Source organism: Anomaloglossus baeobatrachus, chromosome 5, assembly GCF_048569485.1.
Source record: "Anomaloglossus baeobatrachus isolate aAnoBae1 chromosome 5, aAnoBae1.hap1, whole genome shotgun sequence".
In the NCBI taxonomy this organism is placed as follows: domain Eukaryota; kingdom Metazoa; phylum Chordata; class Amphibia; order Anura; family Aromobatidae; genus Anomaloglossus; species Anomaloglossus baeobatrachus.
Genome location: NC_134357.1, coordinates 504,734,938 through 504,757,427, shown reverse-complemented (window position 1 = coordinate 504,757,427; position 22,490 = coordinate 504,734,938). Strand labels below are relative to the sequence as shown.

The following is a 22,490-nucleotide window of genomic DNA, read 5'->3' as shown; positions in this document are numbered from 1 at the left end:
GCCGCGGGACCCTGTGCCAGGAGGGAAACTGCTCCTGCGTGAGGAGTAGCAACCCTTGAACGGCTCGAATACCGTGCCTGAGGAGTGATGGACCGGGCCGGGTCTGGGAGGACTCCTTCCTGTAGCTCAGCTACCCTAGTAGCGAAAAGTGATGATGATGATGATGGTCTAAACCTCAAGGCGAGGATCCTTGAAGGGAGACTCTGGGTCTCCCGGTCGTTCCTGGGCAGAGAGAGCCTGAGGATGCGTAGGGATCATGAGCCCTGCAAGCACTGTTAGAAAGCTGGGACGGTCTGCAGCCACGCAAGGCGGAGACGGCTGTTGTAGGGATAAAGGCTCCCTGACGAACCTAGCGTGAGGGAACGAGACCTGGTGAATCAGGGCCGAGCCGGGAAAGGGATGTACCCTTCCCTTACGTAGCCAGTCTACCCTGACGTAGCCTAGGGGATAAACTGAACTCGCCTATCTCCGAAAGGGCGATCCCGAGAGCCGGAAAGGAAGTCAGCGACTTCCTAGATGTCGAATCTGCGTTCCTGATCCCGAGTCAGAGCTCTCGACGGGTAGGTACACTGATGTTAGAGGCTCAGGCCGTGTAGCGGGCAGACACCAGATTTTGTGAAGAGAGGGTACTCACTGAAGCTGATAACCAGTCCTGGGTCGGCATAGGTGGAGCGCGGACCGCTGCGTAGAGCGTCCGTGGAGTCCCTGCGGAGCGCCACGATAGGGACGAGAAGCCAGGAGGAACCCAGGCGGGTCAAGTACAGGATAGCGTGCCCCTTCATCACGGAGCCCTCTACGAGGAGGGGTAAGACAATATAAAGGACTTACCGCTGGTGAAAATTGTGTCCGGGGAATATCCGTGATCACGCCGTCACACGGCGAACTGGATGTCCACTGAAAACCCGCAGGGGCCCCCACCTTCCTGTCTGCAAGGTGCCATGCCCCCTCTCTCCAGAGCCCTCTGGGGGAATGATAATGACAATAACACGACTTACCGCAGGTAAACGCCGTGTCTGGTTGTTGTCCGTGATCACTCAGCGACTCCAGTGTGGCATGCCCATTCTCACCGAGACCCCTTTTTTGGAGAAGGGAATAAAGACGATGACAAGACTTACCGCTGGCAAACGTCGTGTCTGGCAGTTGACTGTGAGCACGCGGTAACTCAGCGAGCTCTGGATGTCGTCTGAGCACATCAAGGGTCCGCTCCAAATGACTTAAGGGGGACCTGCGTGCATGTAGGTAAGAGGGCTGTCCGTAGCCTTACGGCCTGACTCACCAATTCCAGCGGGCCTTTAGTCATGCGCCAAAACCTCCAGGTCCTGCTCGGAGTCCAGCAGAGGTGGAAAGCCTGGGCCATCACCCGAGAGGTCGGAAGACTGCTGGAGAAAAGGCGGTCTGGACCTGGGGAATAAGGTGGAAAACAGGGGGGCCACAAAGGACGAGACCTGTCGGGTCCGCTTCTAGCATAGGGAAAAGGTCCCTGGTACGAGACTCACCTCCCCGAGGGGATTGTGCTAGACCTATGGAAGGTATAACCGAGTATTGGCCGGGGACGCAGCGCATGCGCGCGAAGCCGAGGGACGGCGGCGAGGGGATCTATGGCCTGAGACAGGGCATTAACCCGCCGGAGGGGACTAAACTAAAATCTCGAGCTGGGAGCGCGATATAAAAAAAAAGGTGAAGCAAAACAAGTGCCCGAAAAGTACTGAAAGAGTTAAGGTGTGAAAAACTCATGTATGTAAAATTTTTAATAAAAAAAATCGACCTAAATAAAAAATACCCACTAAAGAAAAGTGTGTTTTATTTTCTCCCCCGGAAAAAGAAGGTGATGCTGCGGCCTCAGTAAACCCAGACTAGTAGTCTGGAATAAACTCCCATTCTCTTTTTTTTTTTTTTTTTCTTTCTTTATTTAAAATGGACGCTGTGAGCGGGAAAAAACTATCCCCCACCCCCCAAGTGATGCCTGGAGCACGGCGGAGGGCGGGAACGGAGAGGCCGGCGTCCAATAGCGCCGTGCGGGAGGCGGGCCTGGGGACGCCGAGGACAGGGCCGAAGCCGAGGGCTAAATTTTGAAGGTGCCGGGGCGGGCAGAGGCTGCGCCGGCGGACCCGGCTGCAGGCGGCGGCGGAGAGGATCCTCGGCGCGCTGTGCCTGGGCACGCCGAGGACAGGGCCTAAGCAGAGGTACCGTCGCGTGCAGAGGTAGCGCCGGGGGACCCGACCGCAGGCGGCGGCGAGGATCATCAGCGCGCTGTGCGGTAGGCGGCCTGGGGGCCCGAGGACAGTGGCCGAGCCGAGGTGCCGTTGCGGGCAGAGGCAGCGCCGGCGGACCCGACCTCAGGAGCGGCGGCGTTTGAAGCTGTTAAAGGTACAGGGGCAGCGCCGGCGGACCCGGCCGCAAGCGGCAGCGACGCAGCAGCGATGCGGGGCCGCCCGACCTCGGAGTCGGCAGGGAGCTCCACGGACGCAGCGGGGGAGTCCGGCGAGTAGGCCCAGACCGGGGCCTAAATTTCTGCAGCCGTCCGAGGGGGGTGAAGGTAGGTGGTCCTACCTGATCCGCGGCGCGCTGTCCAGTGTGCAGGCTGAGACTCTGCACATGCTCCTGTGTGCACCGCTCAGCGAAGGAATGGCTGCGGGCACCAGGGATCAGGCTGAAGAAGGCGGGGAGTTGGACGCCATTGGGGTGGAAGCCCCTAAATGTAGCAGCGCTGCGGGCCCCATCCAAAAAATCCAGATGCGCTGCGGAGGTCCAGTCCCTGCTGTATGCCCCTTGCGACCCTTTGGGGTGGTACCGCAGGGTGAATAGGGGTGCCCAGGAAAGTTCAGCCCCGCGTGCCAACCGGGGAGTGGTACCGTGGAATTGGACGGGGGAGAGGGCCCGACGACTCAAGCCTCTGCGACCCAGGGGAGTGGTACCCACACGGGCTGCGAGAGCTGAGGTAGAGAAAAGATACCTGCAGAAAAAGAAAATTACCACAGATGAGAGCGACGAGCGTCGCCGAGAAAAAATGAAAAAAAAAATAACGCAAAAATCAAGTGGCTGAAGGGGGCCCAGTCGGCCCACATCAGCCTCCTACGACACTAAGCAAAAAACTGATTGAGCCCGCCTCCGGCTCAGGGGTTATACTGCTGGGGAGGAGCTAACTTTTTCTGTTTACTTAGTGTCAGCCTCCTAGTGACAGCAGCATAACCCATGGTCCTGTGTCCCCCAATGAAACGACAGAGAAAGTATATTTAATTATCTTGATTTCTTGAGCTTCTTTAATCTGAATACCAATATCAGATTATTGTGTCTAGTCTTGTTGTAGAAGCTTTACCACTCAGGTGGGGAAGTCAATACAATTATTTTGGCAAACTTGTGAGTTAGTACTCATTATGAGTATAGCGAGTACAAATAGTTAGGTATTCGCTCAACTTTAATCCTGAGTTTTGTCACTACTGACTTCTTAAAGATGAGGTTTCATTCTAACCCTCCTCTGCCACATATGAAGAACAGCAATTAATTAAAAATACTGAATACAGATTACAGGAATGAAGCTACTCGTATAATACTTAAATTAAAGTAAAAAAATATAGCAAATGAAAAAAAAAAAAAACATAACAAGAAAGAACATAGTAACCATTTTGGCAATAAATATTTTTTTTAAATAACTTACAGCATGTATTATGGGTAAATAATTAGCATAATAAAAATAGAGGGACATTAAACAGGCCTGGAACACATTAGCGAGGATACAACCATAAATACATGATATTTTCTTTAGAGCATGTGAATAAAAGGGAAGTATTAACCATTCTACATATTCTACATAATGCCAGATACCGCTATATAAATATTCATTCTAAATTTCCTCCTACTATAATATACTTACCGTATTTTTCGCTTTATAAGACGCACTTTTGTTCCCCCAAATTTTGGGGGAAAGTAGGGGGTGCGTCTTATAAGCCGAATATACGGGGGGGAAGGGGGGTGTATATATATGTACACTGCAGGGTCCAGGGGAGGTGGGGGCAGCTCTGGAACGCAGGTGAACGCTGCGGCGGCAGCATTTGATCTCCTGCTCCCGCTCATATAATATGCACAGCCGCTGTCCATCTCCGGTGGTGCTGAAATCGCACCGCAGTGATGGGCTGGGGAGCGGTGCATATTATATGTCTCTGCGTCCCCCTGTGATGGCACATGCCGCAGAAATCTCAGTCTGCTGTGCCGATCACATGACCGCACTGAGAACCAGGAAGTAAGGAACAGAAGCACTGAGGGAGACAGGAGGGAGATAAACGCTGGAGGAGGTAAGGAAAGAGTGTTTTATTTTACTATGGGCAGCAGCATGGGGGCGATATCTAACACAGGGGGACTTGTGCGATCTATATAGGGTCCATGGGCAGCACTATGGGGGCGATATCTAACACAGGGGGACTTGTGCGATCTATAGGGGCCATGGGCAGCATGGGGGCGCTATCTAACACAGGGGAATGTGTGCAATTCATAGGGGACCATAGGCAGCACAGGGGAACGTGTGCCATGACAAGGGGGCTATATTCAATATAAGGGGACCATATCCAGATTAAGGGGGCTAATTTTAGGATGGGGGGCTATGACGGACATATACCCTATATGATTTGTTAGAGGGACACTGGCATTATAAGATGGACCACATTTAACATTAAAAAAAAAATAATTCTCTTTTCCTTCACCAAATTTGGGGGTGCGTCTTATAATCAGGTGCGTCTTATAAAGCGAAAAATACGGTACTTCTTCTGAGTCCACCCCAAGCCGATGCGCATGATTGCCAACTTCATGGCCTTGAGGGATATTTTTCTTGTGAGATGTTAATAATAATTTAAAGTTTTGGACATAAAATATGTGTTAAAAAAGTCACCAAACCCTAAAGATTGCAATGAAACTCTACCATTCTGTGAATAACTAGAATCTGACTTTTCTGTATTTAGTGGTCACTACTCACCTGTATGGTTAGCTGTAGAAATCTCTTCATTACACTGCTCATTGCCCCTCACATATGTCTCTGTAGTATTAATATGGGTCAGATCATCACCCTGAAACAAATATTGTAAAAGTCACAGACAGATGGAGAAGTCATAAAAAGAGTAAAAAGAGTACATATCACAAATTAACATCATGACCAAACATGACAGCAGAAATTATTACATAGCTGGAGGTCTCCTTTATAAATCCAATCTGTCGGCTCCTAATTCTAACCAGCAGTTTCCATAACCAGAAAATTGTGAGACGATCCAGACAACATCTAGTGTCTATGATCAGCTTTATCCAGTCATCTCCACCAAGTTTAACAAATATACTGGGGGATAAAACAAGACTGAACACAAGATCTTCACAGCTGTCTACACATCATAGGGAGATCTCATGACACCTTCTCTCCATCTACCTGATCATCCTGAGGAACATCAAGATCTTCTTGTTTACAGTCCTGTGGAAGAAGAGGACGGGGACATCTCTCTGGTGTTGTCTTCTCACTGGACAGATCTGGAGGAAACACATACAGGCACTGAATTTATGCTTTACATACAGATAATTATAGGCCGTGTGTGTTTAGTCCTGTCTATTACCTGGTGATGTGAGGGGCTGGGGAACCTCCATCATGACGTTCTTGTACAGATCTTTGTGTCCTTCTAAATACTCCCACTCCTCCATGGAGAAATAGACGGTGACATCCTGACACCTTATAGGAACCTGACACATACAATGATACCGTCATCCCCCGATCCCTTCATAGCGTTACTGTATAATGTCCCAGCATTCCCAGCAGTGTCACCTCTCCAGTCAGCAGCTCAATCATCTTGTAGGTGAGTTCTAGGATCTTCTGGTCATTGATGTCCTCATGTATCAGGGGGTGAGGTGGAGGCCCCGTGATTGGGCTCAGGGGTCTTCCCCATCCCTCAGACACAGGGTCCTGACAGCGCTCACTAGAGGTCTTCTTCACTACTGTGTAATCCTGGATATGGAGAGACACATTAATAAATCTCACTACAGACATTTCCAGAGTCCTCACCTCTCCAGTTCTGTCCATCTGTTATTCCCATAGATAAGAATGATGTAATGTGACGTCATCAGAATCTCTCACCTCTCCAGTAAGCCGGAAGAGGATCTCTAGGGTGAGGTGTAATATCCTCTCCGCCATCTTGTCCCTGTCCTTATCCATCGTTGATGGGTCAATCAGGAGAATTCTCTTCTATAGAAGATCTGAGAGGATCTGATATTGTAGGGACCTGAATGGGGAGAAGATGACGATGTAACATCAGAAAGATCCCATGGAAGAAATCTCCGGAGCTGTTACCGGCTTCACATGATCACTACATCCAGTCCTGGCCCCGTCCTGCCCCGGTATAACACACAGTGCAACTATAGTCACACACAGAGATTTATCACAGAATATCTTCAATCCAGCACCAAAGACACAGAATAAATATAAAAAGAAAAATGTAAATATCTAATTAAAACAAGACACAAAGTTATAAAGTGCAGGATCCACAGAGATGGGGACGGCAGAACCGGGGTCGTCAGTAACAGATAATGATAGAACATTAATATCTCCTGATAGTGACAACATGGAGCGGGTGACGGCCATAATGGAGACTGTACAGTAACAGAGCAGCGAGCGGCGTCAGGAGGGAAGTGACCCAATCTAATCCCATACAGACAGATCCTGATAGAGCCGCACAGACGGGAACACGTTCTGTCTCCTGGAATGTGAGCGCAGCACTGAAGAGGTTAATGCCCCCTGCGCCCAGTAATGGGGAATCTCCACATACCTCCTCCTGCAGAGCCGCACACTGGATATATGGCTGCTCTGTGCTTACAGGACCTGTGATGATGTCACATCGAAGGGAGGAGTCAGGGGTCACATGATCAGATCCGTAGTGTGTGGAGGACTCTATGTCATCACAAGTCCTTTTATAATGGCTGATGTTAGATAATTTAAAGACCGACGATGTGGAAATAATCAAACATTTCAGGAATTAAAAAACTTTGATATCAGTGGATGCGCAAGAAAAAAACTTACATGCAACGTTTCATCACACAGGTCCTTTATCAATCCATTAGAAAGGCATGCAGAACCAAATAATAGGAAGATGGTACTATACATAGTGAGTTGTAGACCACTTCCCCTTAGTTCCTCCCACTGATGACACATAATAGCCTTTACTGTGCTTGGCCCGATTGATTGAGATGTGTCAGAGAGGCCGTGTCCTTGTTTCTCAGTAGCAGGGACAGGGAAAATGGACCGAGTCAAGGAGAAGATGGATGATGCGAAATACAGGAACATTCTTGAGCAAAACCTGTTTCAGTCTCAGTGATTTGAGGCTGGGATGGAGGTTCACCTTCCAATAAGACAAAGACCCAAAGCTCCTGCTAAAGCAACAATGTAGTTGTGTAAAGGGAAACATGTAAATGTATTGGAGCGGCCTAGTCACAGCCCAGACCTTAATCCAATTGAGAATCTGCGGTAAGACTTGAAGATTGCTGTTCACCAGAGGAAACCGTACAACTTGAAGGAGTTGGACCAGTTTTGCCTTGAGGAATGGGCAAAAATCCCACTGGCAAGATGTGGAAAGCTCAGAGACTTATATAAAGCAACTTTTAGGTGTAATTACCACAAATGGAGGCTCTACAAAGTACTCAATTTAGGGGGATGAATAGTTATGCACACTGATGTTTTCAGTAATCTTGTCCTATTTGTTGTTTGCTTCACAATAAAATGAAAACCAAATCTTCACAGTTATAGGCATGTTCATGACGTAAACTGATACAAACCCTCAGAAAAAAAAATAGTGAAATTCCAGGATGTGAGGTACCAAGGGGGTGAATACTTTTGCAAGGCACTGTAATTAGGAATAGAGCAATAGATAATAAGATTGTTTTGTACTCAACAAATTGGCGTTTTGTTTATTCGTCAGGTGATTGCTAGCATATTGACATGATGAAATTCATGAGTATTCTAAAGGCCACTTCACACATAACGAGATCGCTAACAACATCGTTGCTACGTCACAGTTTCTGTGACGAAACAACTACTTCACCAGCGATCTCGTTATGTTTGACACGTACCAACGATCCGCCCCCAGATCGTTGGTCGTTGCTGAATGTCCTGGGCCATTTTTGGCTCGTTGGAGTCCTGCTGGGCAGGATGGATCTGTATGTTTGACACCTACCAACGATCTCGTTGATGAACAAAATGGAAAGAGAAAGGAGAGGATTCGGCACAATTTCTTTTTATGATAAAATCAATATAGTCTTTATTTGAAATATTAAAAAACAGCATCCGTGAAGACCGAGAAATATATTAGTACATGGGAGCTTTACGCATTTCGGATTTCAGTATAAAAACAAAAAGAGTCCTAAATCATTATGATTAAGGACTCTTTTTGTTTTTATACTGAAGTCCGAAACGCGTAAAGCTCCCATGTACTAATATATTTCTCGGTCTTCACGAATGCTGTTTTTTAATATTTCAAATAAAGACTATATTGATTTTATCATAAGAAGAAATTGTGCCGAATCCTCTCGTTTCTCTTTCCATATTGTTCATGACCGGCTGGGGCTCACCGGTGGATTCCAGGCACCCGCAAGGATCAGCAGTCCGGGGAACAGGTGAGCTGAAGAATAACTTTACCTCCTTTGCATTTGATCTCGTTAATGACCTAGATGAGAACTTAAAGTGCGACATGTAGGCGTGTAGTTGTGTCACCTTTTCCGCGCCCCCTCTGCACCGATTGGTTGGCGCTGAGAACAGTACTGCGTTCTGATTGGGTATCGCTTCATGCTTTGTTCCTTTTTGAGCCTTGCTTTGAGGATAGAACTTGCGACTACACCCGGATTCATTCGTACTTTGTTCCCGATTGGGAACGAAGGAGGGATGAATCCGGGCGCAGATGCAGCTTCGATCCGAAAAGCAAGCAAGCAACCGGGAACAAAGTACGAATTAATTCGGGTGGAGTCGCAGGTTCTATCCTCAAAGCAAGGCTCAAAAAGGGACAAAGGATGAAGCGATACAAAGTTGCCATCTAGGCCGGCCGCCTAATCAGAACGCAGTATTGGCCACCAATCGGAGAGGAGGGGTGTGGAAAAGGCAACACATATGCACGCCTACGTGGCTTACAGCGTCAAACACTACGCCCCTATTCGAGGTCGGAATCATTACATAGCTGCTCTGTGACAGGGTCCCAACGACCAACGAGTTTGTTATATAGGTTGCTGCATCGTTACTAAAGTTGTTGGGAAAATCTCGTTATGTGTGACTGGACCTTTCAACTCAGTCGCGAGAAACCAGCTTTCCTAAAAGGGCCTTTAGATCCTCTATGCCTCTTATCAGTTTTGTGACTCATCTTTGTAGAGAAATAGCCAAATAAGTGAAGCAGATAAAGCTCACCAATCCAGCAACTACTCATGGAAACGAAATGAAGCTCAAGGAACACAAATCGTGAAAAGAAGCACCATTGAATGTAAACTCTAATATTTTATTATAACATATTATAAAGCACATATTCAAGTGTGGTAACAGGCAATAAATAGACTATGGATTTGGGGCACATACCAACAGTAGTCACAACTTGATACAATAAGTTATTGAAGCTTTAACCTTGGGTGGTAAATTTTATCAACTATTTTCTGGATTGCTCTTTTTAAATTTTCTAACTCCAGGGCCTCCTTTGTACTAGTGATGGGCAGTCCGGCTCACATGGCTCCATTCACCAAAAAGAGCCATCTCTTTCAGATCCTAAATGGATCCCTATTAAATATGCGTTCACTTCAGGTGAACGCACATTTAAGATTATATTAACGCTGCCGAAATCCCGCCCAATCGTGGCTAAACCTCGCTTACTCAACAATTTAATTGGCTCGTTGTTAGTGGACGGGATTTTATTTAGGTGAGCGGGGTTTCGTCCACTGAACACCAGACTTTTAAGCCCAGTGAGAGCCAAAAAGAGAATTTATTGGCTTTCACTGGGGTGTTGGCTCGTATCAGTCACAGCAGGGAATAGCAACATTAATCCCAGAGGGTCTCAATAAGACCATCGAACACACACGATAATATAATATGATCAGTATATTTTGTTTGTAAATTGTAATCCATTTTTTACTTCTTTGCCTTTAGGGGGGTGTTTTTTTGTAAGTTTGACGAATGCGATTTTAATGTGATGTCATCAATTACATATTTAAGGTGAGCACATTTATCTGTTTATTAATTCTGTTTATTAATTTATATATGGCCTGAGCAAGAGAACAGACCGTCCTAAAATCACATAGCCCAGTTTTTAATAAAAATTCCCATTTTATTTTATTCTCATTATAGATTTTTTATGATGATCCATCAATTTTGTGCCGCACCCTTTCAGACAGGCATTTTTTCCATCTGGAAACTATTTTTTTGCATAGTCAGGACCCAGTCACTCTTTGGTCATATTCAGATTGAGGTCTGTTCTGACACATGGTAAGGTTTTAATATTAGAGAGTGTTAGGTACTGTCCCGATTTGGGTATACCTTGTGTCACGATGACTATGGGGACAGCAAGAAACCAGGGCTACTAAGTTGACCCTCAGGGAAGGGGTCCTTATGCTAGCCCTAATCTCAGGGATACTCCTTAAGGTGGGGATGCCTGAGTCTCCTTCCTGGCCCTGCTCCTGAGCAGCCCTGATCTGATCCTCTCTCCCCCAGGGGGGCCGGGACAGGACTGAGATTAAACCCATACAAATAGACAGACAGGAGAAACCAAAGCTCTGTCACATAGCATGTGCTCACAGAGGTATAAGACAATAAAAGATAAATAGGAAAACAAGAACATGGAGGAAACAACAAGACAACGGGGCAAACTTCACAACCAATCCAGGCAAAAAAAATAACACTTTCCAGATAGTCTGGGACACCTAAACACACAGACAAAAACAGTATATTCTATGGCTGGTATGTGTAGAAGATCTCATTCAACTTAAGTATGAGAAGAGCAGATTGGCTTGCTCACAACATGTGATCAAAGGACCCTAACAAGCAGGCTAGCAGAGGTTAACTTTTGCTATCCTGAATTGATTTAGCACACAGCATGGATCCCCAAATCTGCCTGTGTTGATCAGAGACAGCAGAGAAAACATCGGTTGGAGTGTCAGAATCTGCAATGTAAACAGAGCCATGACAGTTGGCAAAATTTGTGCAAAACTCCATGGGGCCTCTGGACCCTCAGGACCTGGTCTTTACGAATGTAGAAGATGAAATGACCTAACCAGACGCTCCGCGTGGATATCTGAGGCTGAAACCCAAGTCCTCTCCTCACGACCATAACCTTGCCAATGAACAAAGTACTGCAATGAACGGCGAATGAAACAGGGATCAATGATCTTGGATACCTGAAATTCTAATGACCCATCAACTAGGAACGGAGGTGAAGGCAAGAGGTGCTCCCGAACCCACAAATTTCTTTAACAGGGATTTGTGAAAAACATTATGAATCATGTAGGATGTTGGTAGCGCCAGGCTAAAAGCCAGCGGATTAATGACAGCAGTGGTTCTGAACGAACCAATAAACTAACTTAAATAAAAGGTCATAACTTAAGTAAAGGGACCTTAAGCTTGATGTTTCTTGTAAACAACCACACAAGATCACCCAAGCACCGGAACAGGCACAAGTCTACAGTCAGTCGCACACTTATACTTAAAACACGTCACACAAATGCTGCTAAATCTTCTCCCATGTAGATGATAATGCTGAGACCAATTGGTACTTCCCAGGTACCCCTGACGAGTGCCCCACCTAATATTCACAAAACAGGGGATGATCATCATAAACACAAAAAAGGAGCTACACGACAGGATTCATGGTGGCAAGTATTGATAGCAAATTCGGCGAGAGCAAGGAACAATGACCACTCCTCCTGATTATCTGAAACAAAACAACGCAAATACTGCTCCAAATTTTGATTCATACATTCTGTTTGTCCATTAGACGAAGGATGGAACGCTGATGAATGACATACTTTAGTCCCCAACTGAGACCAGAAAGCCCTCCCCCCCCAAAAAAAAACCTCCCAGAAAACTCCCAGACAAAGCATAGGCTTTAATGTTTCTAAAACCAGGGCGATAAGTAACAAAAAAAATTTAACTTATTGAAAACAATGACCACCTAGCTTGTCTTGGTGTAAAATGCTTAGCCAACTCAAGGTAAAGAAGGTTTTTGTGGCCAGTAATAACTGTAACTAGATGAATAGCTTCCTCCAGAAAGTGTGTTACCATTCCTCAAACGGTAACATGATAGCTAGTAATTCCCTGTTACCAATATCATAATTATGTTCCGCCGAGGCAAATTTTTTAGAAAAAAAAGGTGCAAGGACGCAGTTTAACAAGAGGTGGACCCTGAGACAATACAGCTTCCACCCCCACTTCTGAAGCATCCACCTCCACCGTAAAAGGTTGAGACACATCAAGCTGTACCAATACAGGGGCCGACGATAAGCATTTTTTAAGTCAGTTAAAGGGAATCGGTCAGGTCCAATATGCACTCAGAACCACGAGCAGTTCTGGGTGCATATTCCTAATCTCAGCCTAACCGTCCCTGTATACACTTGCATAGATAAAGGGATCTTTAGAAAAAGTATTTCTAAAGATCTTTTATCGTATGCTAATGAGCGCGGGGACTAGTCCCCTGGGCGTTAGTTCCCCTAGCTAGTCAGCTCCCTTAGCATGTTGGTATGCCCCTGCGGGCATGGTAACATGCTAATGAATGCGCAACGTCAGAGAATGATCTCACTCACCTCTCCGCTGCCATCGCCGCCCGATGCTGGATTTCGGCTCAGTGCGCACGACCCTGGAGTTTCGGTCATGCACACTATGAAGTCGGGTCTACTGCTCTTTTGGTCATTCTCCCCTGATGATTAAATGAATTTATGAAACACGTCGAGAGGTCTAGGAGCATCTGTAACCTATAAGGTCAGAGTGTTGCCATTAAAAGGTACTGTGAGGCTGAAAAATCCCCCCCCTGCATTGGACAACACGGTCATTGGTATTTTTTCTTGACTAGAATTATTTGGTATTTTATATTACTAATTGTGAAAAATCCGGTGAACATATATGTCTTTTTCTAAATTGTGGAATTAATGGAGAGGTCACTATGATATCCATCTAGCAGGTGGCTCTCTATATCCTACTGTTCTTAGCAGTGCTTTTTTTGTAAAAAAATATTTGCTGGTACGCATCTCTGAGGCGAGGGGCGCGCCGCCGGCCGACATTGAGTAGCGTGGGTGCAGTGGGGTGTGCCAGTGCCAGTGGAGAGAGGACGATCCTGTGAGCACAAGTATGAGATTTGTACACTTCTGGCCACATTCTGGTTTGATGTGTCCAGCCTCAGTCAATTCATTCTCACTGAGCATGTCTGTTCAGCACATGACCACATCTATGTAAATCGCATACTTGCAGCTTCATAACCTCCCACTCTCACCGCCGGCACCAGAGAATCCTGACAGCGTGCAGTGTGCGCACTGTGAGAATTCAGAAAGCTGCAGTCACAGAGTGACACACAGAGTGACTGTAGGCTCATCACAAATTTGGACCACCCCTTTAATGCTCCTAACAACATAAATAAAAACATAGTAACCCTTAACTTGTCGGACAGCACAAGACTTTATTAAAGAGATTGTCCACTACTTTCACATTAATGACCTTTCCTTAGGATATGTCACCAATGTCTAACTGGTCAGGGTCCGGGACCTGGCAACCCCGCCAATTCCCTACTCTAGGTGTCGGTGGTGGCAGGAAGTGCTCAGTTCTGGATTTGCTCCGTCTTCTGATAGTGGCAGCAGTCTCCTATTAAAATCAATGAGGTGGATGTGCAGTACCCGGCAGCGGACACCATCAGAGGACGGAGCAGATCCAGAAATAAGCATTTCCGGACACCTGCACCATAATCAGCTGATCAGTGGGGGTCCCATTGCACTCACATCAGAAGCAATGCGCAAATGGGACCAAGACCTAATAATGGTACATAGTCAGTATCACAAATAAACATTTACATTCAGGTACCTTATAGATGATGTTGTCTCCGGTTGTTTCTTTCTATTCTTCATCTTGTCCTGACGCCATGATGACTTTTCACATTCACATCTCGTCTCTGCAGATTTTCATCTTCTCCGGTCTTCTGTAACACATCCCGACACGATGCCCCAAAAGTAGCAGAATGATTATAATACTTCTACTTAAAAATATCTGGCCTACGCAGTGCCCCTCAGTATTCCTTGCACAAAATATGACCCACACACTGTCCCTCTTATGGTACATGCCCTCCATATTCCCTCTTTCCAAACTGAGCCTACTGTTTACAGTGTCCTTTACACTGTGTCCCCTTATACTGCACCGTCTTTATACTGTGCCCTCATCACAGTGCCCCCTCCTCGCTATAACCTCACTGTCCTCCCATTCTGCCCACTCTCCATACCACCCCCTCCACTACCCAGTCTTTATTCTGTGCCCCTCATATTCTTCTCATCCCTTCCTGTCTCCTCACTACCTCCTGTGTGTCCATATACTTTTCCCCTCACTCCCCATCCTGCCCACTTGCTCCTCATACCATGTCACTTTATTCTGTGTCCTCAAAATTTCTTTCCAGTTTGCTCCACATCCTCTCTGTGCCCATGCATGAAACCTTATCCTCTCTGTCCCCATGCATGAAACCTCATCCTCTCTGTCCCCATGCATGAAACCTCATCCTCTCTCTCCCCATGCATGAAACCTAATGCTCTCTCTCCCCATGCATGAAACCTCATGCTCTCTCTCCTCATGCATGAAACCTCATGCTCTCTCTCCCCATGCATGAAACCTCATGCTCTCTCTCCCCATGCATGAAACCTCATGCTCTCTCTCCCCATGCATGAAACCTCATGCTCTCTCTCCCCATGCATGAAACCTCATGCTCTCTCTCCGCATACATCACCCCTCATCATTTCTCTCCCCATGCATGAAACCTCATGCTCTCTCTCCCCATACATCACCCCTCATCCTCTTTCCCCATGCATCAACCCTCATCTTCTGTCCCCATGCATGAAACCTCATCCTCTCTCTCCCCTTACATCACCCCTCATCCTCTGTCTCCATGCATGAAACCTCATCCTCTCTCTCCCCATATATCACCCCTCATCCTCTCTCCCCATGCATGAAATCTCATCCTCTCTCTCCCCATACATCACCCCTCATCCTCTCTCCCCATGCATGAAACCTCATCCTCTCTCTTCCCATACATGAAACCTCATCCTCTCTGTCCCCATGCATGAAACCTCATCCTCTCTCTCCCCATACAACACCCCTCATCCTCTCTCTCCCCATGCATGAAACCTCATCCTCTCTCTCCCCATACATCACCCCTCATCCTCTCTCCCCATGCATGAATCCTCATCCTCTCTCTCCCCATACATCACCCCTCATCATTTCTCTCCCCATGCATGAAACCTCATCCTCTCTCTCCCCATACTCTGTCCACAGATAGTTCCCTCCCCCACCTATACTGTGTATATACATATTGCCCCACCCTCTGTCCCCCCCATAGTGTGTGCACAGATGGTTCCCTCCCCCACCCTCTGTCCCCCCCATAGTGTGTGCACAGATAGTTCCCTCCCCCACCCTCTCTCCCCCATACTGTTTCATAAATACTCCCCTCTTACCCCATAATGTTCCTCCGTCCGTGTCTTTTTCAGCTCCACAGTGGAGCACTTCTCAGCATTCCTCTGCTAGCTCCGCGCTGCGGCGCTGACTTCCGGGTCAGCAGTCTGATCAGCTGACCTGATCACATGACAGCCGTCGCGCTGACCCGAAAGTCAGCGCCGGCGTTACCGCTTCAATTGTTCTCGCGTCTGACAGATACGAGGACAATTGAGCAGTGGGAGCCGCGCGCTGCAGCTTCTATGAGTGCGGCTGTCAGTGTGTCAGTGTGACCGCAAAAAAAGCACTGGTTCTTAGTATTGGTGCTATGCAACCAATTATATATGTTGTGAGTGTTTCAATTTTTTAGCCATGAGATTAAAAGTTACATTTTAATATTTCTTTTCATACATCTGTCTATACATTTGCTCTGCTTAATCTGTCATTGTCTGGTGAACATCATACACATTATTGCTTTCATATACTCATTAATGAATAGAGACATCTGAGGTTTCACACGAATTACGTATTTTGTAGATGTAGATGGAAAAACTAATGCAAGTGATCAGCATAAAGCACAGGATAAATGTGAACTTATCCAAAATATTCTGTACCCAAATTACCACCTATTGCATTCAACACAACCCACAAAAAATGTCCCCACTCAGGTCTGTCATCTGTAACCGGAAATATAGGGGGCTTCTATGTTACTGGTAGCACAAAGGCCTGGAAATACTCTATGGCTCCTTCTTAAAAAAGAAATCCAGCAAAATCTACACTTCCAAAACCAAATGACCCTCTCCCTTCTGAACAGCACAATGTGCCTAAACCAAAGTTAGCATCCGCATGTTTGGCATTATTGTAGTGAGAAGAGCCCGCTTAATATATGCGATGTGTGTCTCCAGAAGCACGAGCTGGGCACAATTTAAGGCCACTACAATCTACTGGGCATGACAAGGGCTTATCTGCAATTTTTCTACAACATTCACCCCATCTGATTCCACCAGGGCTGTGGAGTCGGTAAGCCAAACCTTCGACTCCGACTCCGACTCCTCAATTCTCTTGCACCGACTCCAACTCCGGCTCCGACTCCTACATATATTGCTTATAGTTAGGTGAAAAATTTATTGTAGTACATGAATATGTGTATGTGAACATCAGACATTTAATAATTTTTAAGATACAATAATCAAGATATTTGGATAGAACATAACACTTTAGAACACAAAAAACTGTAATAAATTGTAAATATGTAATACACTATGTAATATACAGTAGATTACATATATATCTTGTGTGTGTATATACACTGATATATATATATATATATATATATATATATATTTACATATTTACAATTTATTCGTTTTTTGTGTTCTAAAGTTGTATTCCAATAAATATTTTATGTTCTATCCAAATATCTTGATTATTGTATCATAAAAACAATTAAATGTCTGATGTTCACATTGTACTACAATAAATTTTTCACTTAAATATAAGCATTATACTAAATGTTATTATTTAGTAAAATATTCAGCACATTCTGCATTGCACTCCTGTCCCCAATTTATTATATATTTTAGGAGTCGGTGCATTTTATACCGACTCCGACTCCACCAAAATGAGCTCCGACTCCGACTCCACAGCCCTGGATTCCACGTGTGTTTGTCAGGGACAAAATTATCACTACACCCATAGATGAATTGCCAGAGTGGTGCAATTTCTGAAATATGGTCACTTTAGGGGGTTTCTGCTTTTCTGGCACATAGGGGCTCTGCAAATAAAGTCCGCAAGCTATTCTCCATTTTCTATTCTACATTTTCTCCTATAACCCTTTTGAAAATTAAAACTTTGGAGCCAAAACAACATTTAGTGGAGGAAAATGGTAATTTTTTATATTCACAGTCCAATGTAAAGGCTCTGTCACACACAGAGATAAATCTGCGGCAGATCTGTGGTTGCAGTGAAATTGTGGACAATCAGTGCCAGGTTTGTGGCTGTGCACAAATGGAACAATATGTCCATGATTTCTCTGTAACCACAGATCTGCCAAACATTTATCTCTGTGTGTGACGGGCCTTTTATACAATTTCATGAATCAAATGAGGGTTAAAATTGCTCACTACACCCCAGGTGAATTCCTCAACAGGTGTACTTTTCGGAATGGGTTCACTTTTGGGTTTTTTTTCCCTGTTTTGGCATTTCAGGGGATCTTGAAATGGGACATGGCGTTCGCAATCTGTTCCAGCCAAAATACTGCTCCTTCCCTTCCAAGCCCTGCTGTGGGCCCAAACATTAGTTTTCCACTTTATATGGGGTATCCGCATACTAAGGTGAAATTGCTCAACAAATATTATGGTCTATTTTCTCCTGACATCCTTTTGAAAATGGAAAAATAAGGATTAAAGCAACATATTTGTGGTGAAAATGTATTCATTTTCACGACTCAACATTATAAAATTCTGTGAAGCACTTGTGGGTTCAAGGTGCTTACCATACCTTTAGCAAGATGGAATTGCAGCTGTATATTGGTCAGGCCAAAAAAATACTACTACTCCAGCAGGATACAGCTAAACCCCCACTAGGTGGAGGCAACACAGGTGCAGGTGGAGCCATTCACACTCACTTCCAAATATATGGAGGAGGTGATGGCTGGATGGTAAAACTGCACACTAGTGGCTTGCATAGAGCACTGTTCACAGTAGCAGATGCACAGTCACAAACCCGCAGCCTATTAGGTGACGCCCATACTATTAGATCAGGCGGGCTTCCAAGCCGTACCCCCACTGCGCGCTACATAGGGACAGAAACTCTAATAGCAAGGCCTAACAAAAAGGGGCCTGGCTGTATCCTGTACAAAAAAATATATGAGGTTTTTTGTTAGCGTTATGGCCATAAGACGTATGCCTACAACCCTCGTCACGGGAACTTCATGCTTGTAGGTCCCTACACTGTATATAATATCAAAAAGCAAAAAAGAAGAAAGATTATCATTACTTACAGCAAGATGGAATTGCAGCTGTATATTGCCCAGGCCAAAAAAAAAGCTGTATCCTGCTGGAGTAGTAGTATTTTTTTGGCATGAGCAATATACAGCTGCAATTCCATCTTGCTGTAAGTAATGATAATCTTTCTTATTTTTTGCTTTTTGATATCACCATACCTTTAGATAAATTCCTTCAGGGGTTTCCAAAATGAGGTCACTTGTGGGGGGTTTCCGCTGTTTAGGCACCTCAGGAGCTCTGCAAATGCGAAATGGCATCCGATATTGATTTCAGCCAATTTTGCTCTTCAAAAGTGCCCCTTTCTCTTCCGAGCAATGCCATGCGCCCAAACAGTAGTTTTAAACCACATATGGGGTATCACTGAAATTGCACAACAAATTGTATAATCTATTTTCTCCTGTTAGCTTTGTGAAATTTAAAACAAAGGGATTAAAGTAACATTTTTGCGGTAGAAAAAATGTTTTTCATTTTCATGGCTCAACATTATAAAACTCTGTGAAGCACCGAAGGGTTCTAAGTAGTGATGAGCAGCGAACCTGAGGTTTTCAAACCGAACACTAAATTTAAAAATCAAGGTTCGGATGCTTTACGTGAGAATAAAACTCACGCGAGCAAAGCTGTGCTCAGATATGCTTGGTTCTCAGCCCTGCGTGAGCCGCTTGCAGTGTTTGATCAGCGTGCACTGGGGGTAACAACAGAGTGATCACACGTAACGTGCAACAGCAAAAAAAAAGTTTGAAAAAGCTCGCCCACCCTCCCCTAGAAGTATTCTGCTTATCGATGACTGTATGTGGGTCGAGACTCAAACTGCCAATCAGTGATTTGATCCAGGGTTCTGGTCAAGCTCGAGCCTGTGGAGGTAGTCTCGTTTGCTACTGGCAAACCGCGCATCGATATAACAGCCCATCTCTAGTTCTCAGTGCTCACTATACATCTCAATAAATTTCTTGGAGCGTCTAGTTTCCAAATGGGTCACTTGTGGGGTATTTTCACTGTTTAGGAACATCAGGGGCTCTCCAAACGCGATATGTCGCCCGCTATCCCAAACAATTTTGCGCTCTAACATTCCCTTCTGAGCCCTGCTGTGCACCCAAACAGTAGCTTTCCATCACATATGGGGTGTTGATATATTGAGATAAAAAATTGCACAACAAATTGTATGGTGCATTTTTTCCTGATACCCTTGTAAAAATGCAAAATTTGGGGCTAAAGTAACATTTTCGTGTGAGAAAGTAACATTTTCATTTTTTTCCTTCCACATTGCTTGAGTTCCTGTGAAGCACCTAAAGGGTTAATAAACTTCTTGGATGTTGGGTTGAGCAGTGTGAGGGGTGCAGTTTTTAGAATGGGGTCACTTTTGGGTATTTTCTGTCACCTTGGCCTCTCAAAGTCACTTCAAATGTGATGTGGTCCCTAAAAAAAATGGTTTTGCAAATTTTATTGCAAAAATGAGAAATTGCGGATAAACTTTTTAACCCTTCTAACTTCCTAACAAAAAAATTATGTTTCTAAAATTGCGCTGATGTAAAGTAGACAAGTGGGAAATGTTATTTATCAACTATTTTGTGTTTAAGGGCATAAAAAGTCAAAATTAGAAAATTGCAAAATTTTATGCAAATTTACATTTTTTTTCACAAATAAACAAAAAAAAAAAAATCGGCCTAAATTTACCACTGTCACATGTTATGAAAAAACAATCTCAGAATCACTGGGACCCGTTGAAGCTCCAGAGGTATAACCTCATAAAGTGACACAGGTCAGAAATGAAACAATTGTCCTGGTCAGGAAGGTGAAACTGGGGGCGACGGGGTTCTGAACCTGCTTGGCGCCTGCCCAATAAACCCCTCTGCCAGGAGGAAAATAACTTTATTCCTCCTGGCAGCATTCAGGTATCAGTCGCGGAAAAGGCGCCGATGCAGTCAAAGCTCTGTATATAGTGTGCGACGGCGTTGGTTATAACCGAACCTACCGGACTGACCGACAGCCGGGTCGAATGCTGAGCGGCTGTTGGCATCGGGCAGGATCAGAATGACAGTAACCTGCAGATTAACCCCATATCTATAGGTTAATTTTTTCACATTACAAGTTCCCAGTAATGGGGAATCTCCACATACCTCCTCCTGCAGAGCCGCACACACTGGATATATGGCTGCTCTGTGCTGACAGGACCTGTGATGATGTCACATGGAGGGGAGGAGTCAGGGGTCACATGATCAGCTCCTCAGTGTGTGCAGGACTCTACATCTTCACAGGTCCTGTCAGCAGAGCAGCCATATATCCAGTGTGCGGCTCTGCAGGAGGAGGTATGTGCAGATTCCCCATTACATTAACCCCCTCAGTGCTGACAATAATTAGGTAGTTTTGTGTTGCCGCATTCTAAGAGACATAATCACATTTCCCTTTTCTATTTATTCTGTGTCTTTGTTCCTGGATTGTTGATATTCTGTGATAAATCTGTGTGTGTGACTATAGTTGGATTGTGTGTTATACCGGGGGCAGGACGGGGCCAGGACTGGATGTAGTGATCATGTGAAGCCGGTACACAGCTCCGGAGATTCCTTACATGGGATCTTTCTGATGTGACATCGTCATCTTCTCCCCATTCAGGTCCCTACAATATCGGATCCTCTCAGATCTTCTATAGAAGAGAATTTTCCTGATTGACCCATCAAGGATGGATAGGGACAGGGACAAGATGGCGGAGAGGATATTACACCTCACCCTAGAGATCCTCTTCCGGATTACTGGAGAGGTGAGAGATTCTGATGACGTCACATTACATCATTCTTATCTATGGGAATAACAGATGGACAGAACTGGAGAGGTGAGGACTCTGGAAATGTCTGTAGTGAGATTTATTAATGTGTCTCTCCATATCCAGGATTACACAGTAGTGAAGAAGACCTCTAGTGAGCGCTGTCAGGACCCTGTGTCTGAGGGATGGGGAAGACCCCTGAGCCCAATCACGGGGTCTCCACCTCACCCCCTGATACATGAGGACATCAATGACCAGAAGATCCTAGAACTCACCTACAAGATGATTGAGCTGCTGACTGGAGAGGTGACACTGGTGGGATTGCTGGGACATTATACAGTAACGCTATGAAGGGATCGGGGGGTGACGGTATCATTGTATGTGTCAGGTTCCTATAAGGTGTCGGGATGTCACCGTCTATTTCTCCATGGAGGAGTGGGAGTATTTAGAAGGACACAAAGATCTGTACAAGGACGTCATGATGGTGGTTCCCCAGCCCCTCACATCACCAGGTAATAGTCAGGACTAAATACACACGGCCTATAATTATCTGTATGTAAAGAATGAATTCAGTACCTGTATGTGTTTCCTCCAGATCTATCCAGTGAGAGGACAACACCAGAGAGATGTCCCCATCCTCTTCTTCCTTCCTGTAAACAAGAAAATCCCAATGTTCCTCAGGATGATCAGGTAGGTGGAGAGAAGATGTCATGAAATCTCCCTAGGATGTGTAGACGGCTGTGAAGGTCCTGTGTTCAGTCTTATTTTATGTACAGTGGAACCTTGGTTAACGAGAACAATCCGTTCTGGGTCTGTGCTTGTTAGCCAACTTACTAGTTCAGCAAAGGAAGATTTCCCATAGGAAATCATTGCAATGCAGACAATTTGTTCCACAACTTGGTAAATGTCCCATCCTGGTCCCCTATTGTGTCATTCCACACATGCACAAACACACACAAACACACAAGCACGCACACGCACATATTATGCTCACCTTACCTTCCGTTCCATCGCCGGTCTCCTAGGACTTGCAGTTCTCCGGTACAGGCTGTGTGTCGGGTTACCATAACGACGAGGGAGG

General features: G+C 45.4%; 3 protein-coding genes across 3 annotated transcripts in view; 1 reads left to right on the top strand and 2 right to left on the bottom strand.

Moving 5' to 3' along the window:
* Positions 1-6,225, bottom strand: part of LOC142311946 (oocyte zinc finger protein XlCOF8.4-like) — a 33,930-nt gene extending 27,705 nt beyond the window's left edge. Inside the window, exons 1-5 of the mRNA XM_075350816.1 lie at positions 6,101-6,225; positions 5,792-5,971; positions 5,586-5,709; positions 5,405-5,502; positions 4,964-5,054 (exon numbers count right to left, since the gene is read on the bottom strand). Coding sequence (XP_075206931.1) covers positions 4,964-5,054; positions 5,405-5,502; positions 5,586-5,709; positions 5,792-5,971; positions 6,101-6,178 — 571 coding nt within the window. The 5' untranslated portion in view covers positions 6,179-6,225. The remainder of the gene's footprint in view (positions 1-4,963; positions 5,055-5,404; positions 5,503-5,585; positions 5,710-5,791; positions 5,972-6,100) is intronic.
* LOC142311954 (uncharacterized) overlaps positions 1-22,490 on the bottom strand; it is a 120,747-nt gene that overhangs the window by 29,411 nt on the left and 68,846 nt on the right. The gene's annotated exons all lie outside the window — the stretch shown is intronic.
* Positions 6,513-22,490, top strand: part of LOC142310533 (uncharacterized) — a 32,770-nt gene continuing 16,792 nt past the window's right edge. Inside the window, exons 1-3 of the mRNA XM_075348054.1 lie at positions 6,513-6,614; positions 9,371-9,479; positions 22,005-22,099. Of these exons, the coding sequence (XP_075204169.1) occupies positions 6,513-6,614; positions 9,371-9,479; positions 22,005-22,099 (306 nt within the window). The remainder of the gene's footprint in view (positions 6,615-9,370; positions 9,480-22,004; positions 22,100-22,490) is intronic.